General features: G+C 43.6%; 1 protein-coding gene across 1 annotated transcript in view; it reads left to right on the top strand.

Annotated features, from left to right (window-relative positions):
• Positions 1-503: 503 nt before the first annotated feature.
• Positions 504-7,597, top strand: part of LOC104279610 (eukaryotic translation initiation factor 2A-like) — a gene marked incomplete at its 5' end in the record, with an annotated part of 10,029 nt that continues 2,935 nt past the window's right edge. The window contains 10 exon segments of the mRNA XM_009876948.1: positions 504-573; positions 896-970; positions 2,333-2,451; positions 3,293-3,392; positions 3,779-3,861; positions 4,550-4,623; positions 4,764-4,908; positions 5,577-5,693; positions 7,109-7,591; positions 7,594-7,597. The exon segment at positions 7,594-7,597 is cut by the window's right edge and continues 67 nt beyond it. Of these exon segments, the coding sequence (XP_009875250.1) occupies positions 504-573; positions 896-970; positions 2,333-2,451; positions 3,293-3,392; positions 3,779-3,861; positions 4,550-4,623; positions 4,764-4,908; positions 5,577-5,693; positions 7,109-7,591; positions 7,594-7,597 (1,270 nt within the window).

The raw sequence follows: 7,597 nt of genomic DNA, 5'->3' as shown, positions 1-7,597 counted from the left end.
TTGTGCCCCCACTGAAGTGCAGGGCTGCAGAGCAGGGGGAGACTTGAAACCCATCCGGAGAGTATTTTTGATTTTTTATTTTTTTTGTCGTCTGTTTTCCAAGTTGAACTTCAATGGGCAGGCCTGTCTTGTCAGCAAAACGAAAACCAGTCCGACGTAGTCAGCCTTTGGCAAGTGCTCTCCCTGTGTCTGGACAGCTGGTCCTCAGTCGGGGCAGAGCCCTGCTGAGCTCCCTGGTGCAGGGTTCTCCTGTGGCTCTGGCAGTGAGGGACAATTCTCAGCTTCTGCAAGGTGGGCATCTCGCCATGCCTCCTGCGGCGGGGCGAGGAGCTGGGGACCATCGGCTGCTTTGGGACGAGTCGCTGTCCCACTGCCCTTCCCTGGGCTGGCGCAACTCTGCTGGGGTGTGAGGCCGCTCCGCGTGATGAGCCAGACCTGTTCTGTGGCTTTCCCTTGGGACAATTTTCTGAATTTGAAATGAGTAATTGTGTTTTCTCTTCCAGTGAGAGGATCCGAAGGGCTTTATATGGTGAACGGGCCACCTAGTTTCACAGAGAGCACGGCATTCCAGAGGTACTGCTGCCATTGCTGTTTCTGATCTGACAGAGAAATAATTTTCTGTAAAGTAAAGGTAGACTCTAGAACTGAAAAAACATATAAATGTGATATTTTTCTCACTGTTGGTTAAGAAAACTAATGGGTTTGAAGGTTCTATTCTTGCTCAGCTTCTCATTGCCCACGTGATAATTGCTGAACAACTGCAGGGCAGATCCTGCTGTTGCCAAGGGCTGCTCGGGAGCGCAGCAGAAGCGATGTGTCGCTCTTTGTTTTTGTAAAAAAGACCTTAACAGGTGCAGTGTGCTTGAATACTAATATGTGTTTCTTTTTTCTTCAGGGACTCTGGAAAAAATTGCAAAGCTGTTGCTTTTAGCAAGGATGGTTCCCTCTTTGCCTGGTGCAATGGAGAAAAGTTGGTGCATTTCATGATATTAATCATTTAGTTGGTATTAAATAAACTGGATCAGTTACACCCCATTTACTCTTGCATCTGTGTGGAGGCTATCGCTGTTAATGCAAGTGTTTGCGTGCATGCTTTAAAAGCAGTTTATTTTTGTGTTATTCACATTAGTGGCTTTGTTTTGTATTTGTAATGTGCCCATGGAACCTGGATTCGATTTGGGGTTTGTGTTCGTAGCTCCCAGTACCGTGGGAACTATGGTTTTCTGGGTTTAATCTCGTAGTAAAGTTCACAGAAAACGCACCTTGTGTACAAACATCACACAAGGTTCCTTTTTCACGGACCGGGTGCATTAGAGAGTTCATTAGAGACCGTCCTTTACATAAGGATGCATTGTGAGGCTGCCACTGTAAGGCGCTGATAAGGCTGCTTCGGAGGCGTCGGTGTTCCTACTGATGGGATAAAAAAGTCTGCAGAAGTATTTAGTGGTACACATAACCATTTCCTCTAAAGTGGCTAACTCAAACGTAGGCTTCGTTACTTTCACTCTTGTTTCTGGTTCTCCAAAATAGTCGAACTCTTCGTTTTTCATTGAAAACTTGATTTTAGTCAATTCCAAAGGTCCGTTTCCAGAAAACATTCATGGAGAAAAATGTTTTTCAGCCAGCCAGGCTATACATCCAGGTGCCCGCGCTTTAAACCAGAACGTTCCAAACGGCAAATGCTCCCAGTCCTGCCGTGCCTCTCTGCTCTGGAGGCAGCAGTGAGCTGGTGAGGAACAGCCTTCTGCAAACAGCAGTGGCTGGAACACGCCTTGGTGCCATCCTTTCTGTTTCTTTGGATTCAGCATGTGGCAGGTCTTTAACAGACGGTGCCCAGCAGTTCTGCTTCACCTTCTTGGTTCGGCTCTCTGGCCTTTGCTCTTCATTGTCCGTGTTCGTCTGTATTTGCCCACCTCAAAAAGCCCAAATTTTGAATTCCTAGAGATAGAAGACCTTTAAAATTACTTGGGATAACTGTGTGGCTTAATTTGGCTAGAATCATTCTGTCGGCTCTTGCTCAGCCTTCATGCTGTAGAGGTGTGGGTGGACTCTGGGCCACAGAGTGTGTCCTGTCTCTGGCTCAGAGTTTAGACATTGCAGGTAAAAATTTGTGATACGTTGTCACCAGTGCTTCTGTGCTTGGGTATCTGGTTTAAAAATGTGTTATTGCAACAATTTAGTAAAGCAGGAGGGAGGAAAAAACCTCTTTGAATTCTGTTATCTTGGCCAAATCTGGGAGAGCTCTACAAGAGTCAAATATGCAAAAAGTTACCTTTGCTATTAATTAACTGTTCTAAGCATGCTTTATTGAAATAGCATCTTTTGATTCCAGAGTAAACGTTGTTAATGTTACCGGTGCTGGGTTGCTGCGTTCCTTTGATCTTCCAAAGGCGGTTTGCCTCGAATTCTCCCCAAAGAACAGCATCCTGGCCACATGGCAGGCCTACACCAGTGAGTATTTTAATGGCTGGAGAAGGACGTGGGATAACTGTGTGTTTTAATTCGGTTTGCAGGCTTTCCCTTACCTGATTTGTCATCGTCCTGTATTTGTTGGCTAAATGAGCAGTATAGAAAGTGTACAGAAAATTATACGAGTAATCAAGTGTAGCGTGGAGGAGGGAGGGATTGTCATCTTCTGCAAGTGCTGCTCCTGCGAGCGCGAAATCGCAGCGCCCGTACCGACAATTACTCTGTTAAGTGAATCACACGTTTCTAAAAACGGCCAACCCATCTCAGCACAGAGTGTGCTCTGAACAATACGCTGTTCAAGCAGTTTATGTTCATGTGCAGAGGAGGGAAATTGCGAGCTCTCTCTCCCGGGTCGCTGCTTTCTCCTCCACCTGCAGGCTGACCTAGCCACGAGCTGGCAGGAGGGTGCAGGGAGCGTAAAAACCAGCAGCACCGCCTTGTGTGGCTCACAGGTAGAGCTGGGAGTGACGAAACGCGTGGCGCTCTCCTGAGGACAAAATGTAAGAGTGGAGAAGGCGCTGTCATTATCAGCCAAGACGGTCGCATTTGATTTTGGTTAAGAAGATGCTGTGCCAGCCTTGGTGGCTCTGGTCTTGTCATGGGAGCAGAAGCCCTGCACTTCCAAACGTTAGTTCTTTCTGCAGCACTTGTGTTAGTAGGGGAAGCAATTAGCAGTCCAGGGCTTGGTGTGTTGGGGGCGGGATGCTTCTTGTGAGAACTTCACGCGTGTTGGTTGCTTGTAGGATCAGGAGGTGGAATGCCGTCGTGGGGAGGAAAATTTAATCTGCAGAGAGCACTGCTGTAATCTGTGGTTTTGTTGCAGCTGCCAAGGACGGCACAGCGGGGACGCCCAACCTACAGCTTCACGATTTGAAAACTGGAAAATGTTTAAAATCCTTCATCCAGAAAAAGATGCAGAACTGGTAAATAACATTTCCAAATGCTAATTGCTTGCAAACAAATTGGGTTTCCCAAATCTGGTGGAGGGAAATAGAGCTTTTGGTGTGCTGTTCGCTTTGAAAATACCTCCCGCTGCTGGCTGAAAGCGAGTGTCTGTGCCTGCAAGTGCCTTTGGATGTAGTTACAGTTGTTGGTTGCTCAGAATAAATTCACTGCCCTCCTGCGCCACAGGGGAAACGGGGAAACAGGAACGAAGAGCAGCTGTGTACTTTTTTTTACTGTCACTTGTCCATGTGAAAATGTATCATATTTGAACTTGCTTGGCTTTAAAAGTGGAGGAAACAAAAATTGTTGACTGCTAAAGATGAGCATCGTTCAGGGTGTTTTAATTTTTTTTCTTCAAATGCAGGTGTCCGTGCTGGTCAGATGATGAAAGCATTTGTGCCAGGAATGTAAACAACGAAGTGCACTTCTTTGAAAACAACAACTTCAGTACGCAAGTATTTCTATATGCTTCATTGCATTCTACATGCACATCTTCTTTTGGGTGTTTGGGTTTTTTAATTTTCAGATTTTTTCCTCACCTCTTCATTTGCTTGCTTTTTATTTTAAATAGTGCCTACATCCTATAAGAAATTGGAATTCAGAATCATTATGTTTTAGTGAAGCATGTGTTACCTTTCTTATTTATCTTTTCTGTGACTTACCTAGTATGAAACGCAACTAATTTTCAATTAAAGAGGCCTGATTCTGTATTGTTTCTCTTTTAACGAGGTCCAGGAAATTGTCAATAGAGAAAGTGATCTATGATTCCTTAGGTTGTGTGTATTCTGTCAGTGAACTACTAAATAATGGCTCATTAGAAAGTTTATATTGATGGCAAAAAAGGAAGCTGTGAAACTAGAGCATTTTTTTCAAGGAAATTTATTTCCTAGTGGTAGAATATTTGGAGTCAATAGAGGTTGGAAATGGAAGGAGGAAGAGAAAAGCAGGAAGATAAAAATCAATGATTTCTGCCTAGCAGAAAATATCCTTTATCATTATATGTACTCTTCTTTATTATCTGTGATACAGACCCATAAAAAGGTATAGTTAAGGCATCCAGGCTGTCATGGGTTGTCATTAACATGGTCACATCTCTGAAGCTTGGGGTTTGGTGTTCTTGCTTTGTTTTTTGCAGGTACTATTGCAAATAAACTGCATTTGCAGAAGGTGAATGATTTTGTGTTGTCTCCAGGAGCGCAACCAACCAAGGTACTTCCGATGTTGTTTCCAATGTCTTCCTCGATTTTTCCTCAAAAAATTACTGTAATTTTAGTACAACATACCAGTAGTGAATAGACACTGTGCTACCAAGAATAGCCCTGCAGTGACGTGTCGTGGCTCTGTTCCAGGTGGCCGTGTACGTTCCGGGCAGTAAAGGCGCCCCGTCCTTCGTTAGGCTCTATCAATACCCCAACTTTGGGGGCCCGCAGTCTGCACTAGCCAATAAAAGTTTCTTTAAAGCCGACAAGGTGACGATGCTGTGGAACAAAAAAGGTATAACAGCCCTATAAACTTTTATACTCCACCCATTTTGGATTTACTTACTTTGTTTGCTCGGTGGGCCTTGTTTATAATGTGCACGTGCAGACAAATACTGAACTAATCGTTAATGCCAAGGTTAGGATTCTGAATGCCCTGAAGTGCTTGTAACTTTCCCACGCCGACTTCCTTGATTTTCCATATTGTGATTTGAGAATATTCTCAATGTTAGTAAATTCTGCAGTTGAAGAGCAAAATCGAATTTTATTTTGCATCGTGTGATGATAATATATTTGGACTGTGAACATGAGATTACACCAGAACATGAACTGTTCCTAATCTGTGACATTCTATGTATGCAGGTGTGTCACCATCGAGATGACCTGCACAGTCCTCTGCATACTTTGCTGTTTGTTAGCAATGAGTTGCCTCAGAATAATTTTGTAAAAAACATTTTACTTCAACTTATATTGTTGGGAATGCAGGGAGGGTATTACCCACGTGTGGGCACACGGTTCTGGGCAAAATAGATGTACGTGCGACAGCTATTGGTAAGGCATTGTGTTTGAGGGCTGATCAGGATGCTAATTAGAGTTCACAATCAAACTGATTTCTCTTGGTTCTTGCAAAATTATGTAAGTCGCAGTAATTACCTTGAAATAACTGTGTGTGTGTTCTTGTAGCCACTGCTGTGCTAGTGATCGCTAGTACGGAGGTGGATAAAACTGGTGCTTCGTACTACGGGGAGCAAACTCTGCACTACATCGCAACAAATGGGGAGAGCGCGGTCGTACAACTGCGTAAGTAGCTCTGGGACGTTTTCCTCGTTGTGTTACAGCTCTTGATAGTGGGAATTGCTGTTTCACTGGCTGTTGTTTAATGTACAAAGGAGTTCTGTTAGGTAAGAAAAAAGAAAAAAAATAAGTGTTCTTAACTAAGAATCCTTCACAAGAATTTTTTTTTTTGGTAACTGTGGAGTAAGGTGGGGTTTGTTGCTGTGTGTCCAGTTTCCCGTTGTTGCTAACTTCACCGGGGAAAAGTAATCGGGGTTATAGCTCGGTATCTAGAATATCTCGGAGCAGTTTCCTGGACTGAGAGCACTAGTTGCTTAATTACATGCTTACTAAAGCCACCTTTGCCCTTTAAAGTTATGTATTTCCAATGCATCTTTATTTAACAGGAAGTTTTTTTGTTGATTTTCATTTAATTTAGCTATTAACTTTCAAGGAAAAAATCCCAAACTTGTGTCCAATTTGTAAAACTGGTTTTGAACAAGAGAACTAAGTGGTGGGCACCTGTGCTTAGTGGTGCCTCGTTTCCAGTGGATTTGCATCTTCTGGTTACTTCTGAGCTCCAGGTTTGAAGCTTATTTTCACGTTTGTAGAGATGTTTTTGGTTCTGACTAATCCTTGGCCTTGAAGTGACACCAGGAATGAACAGTTTAAAGCAGTTCGATATTTTGGGTCAACATCTGGATTTAAGAATTGTCAATGCACTTGGCCTTTACCTGAAATAGGGGTAACGGTATCCGGATCATGAACAGTTACAGTGACCTCTGTTTATTTACCCCTGAGCATTTTACTTGAGTTTCCATCACTAATTCATCGATCTTCAGTATCTCCTAATGTTCTAATCTCTGGAATAGCTTCTAACAATATCAAGTTTTTATCATTATGTGTAAAAACCTCATTTTTTATGTGCTCTCGCTATAAAATCTGTCTTGTAATACCGTGTGTGAGCACGGTCCAAAGGTAACTTAGTTAATTTATTTCTTACCTCTACAAAGTTGAGCTCTCCAATATGTAATAGAGCTAAAAAGAAAGAACTAGCACCCAGCTGGTATAAAACTCCTGGTTTTGCAGGTTTCCAGTGGGACAGTTTTGAGAAGGTCCCGAGAGATCATACTTGAATAATGAGGAAAAAAAAAGAAAGGATTGTTTTTACATGAAAAAAATATGCTTACTGTTAAAGTGCTGATGCTGACCCCACAGAGGTAATTTGGAATGGCTGCAGTTATTGTTGCAAACGTGAACTAAAATTACCAAAAACCAAAATGTTGTTTCTACCCATATTGTTTGCAGAATTCATTTTCACTGTCAATAATTAGATGACGGCATTTTAGCTCAGCATGAAGTTAAGAATCGCTGTTGATTTTATTTTTGCTTGCACTGAAAAGATACAGTCTCCTAACAACAGCTTCGTGTTTTCCTTTTAGCAAAAAATGGTCCCATTTATGATGTTGTTTGGAACCCCAATTCTGTGGAGTTTTGTGCTGTGTATGGTTTTATGCCTGCCAAAGCAACGGTTTTTAATCTGAAATGTGACCCGGTGTTTGATTTTGGGACCGGACCTCGCAATGCTGCGTACTACAGCCCCCACGGACACATCCTAGTGCTGGCAGGGTTTGGAAATCTCAGGGGACAGATGGAAGTGTGGGACGTTAAAAACTACAAACTCATTTCCAAGCCGGTAGCCTCAGATTCCACGTACTTTGCCTGGTGTCCCGACGGGGAGCACATAGTGACGGCGACGTGCGCTCCCAGGCTGCGCGTCAGCAACGGCTACAAGATCTGGCACTACACGGGCTCCGTGCTGCGCAGCTACGAGGTGCCGGCCAACGAGGAGATGTGGCAGGTCTGCTGGCAGCCTTTCCCGGACGGAGCGTTCCCCGCGCGGGCCGTGAAGTACCAGGCGGTTCCCAGCG

The sequence above is a fragment of the Apaloderma vittatum genome, unplaced genomic scaffold (genome assembly GCF_000703405.1).
Source record: "Apaloderma vittatum isolate BGI_N311 unplaced genomic scaffold, ASM70340v1 scaffold31209, whole genome shotgun sequence".
Taxonomy (NCBI): Eukaryota; Metazoa; Chordata; class Aves; order Trogoniformes; family Trogonidae; genus Apaloderma; species Apaloderma vittatum.
The sequence above is the reverse complement of the archived record's forward strand: the minus strand, read 5'-3'. Positions and strand labels throughout refer to the sequence as shown.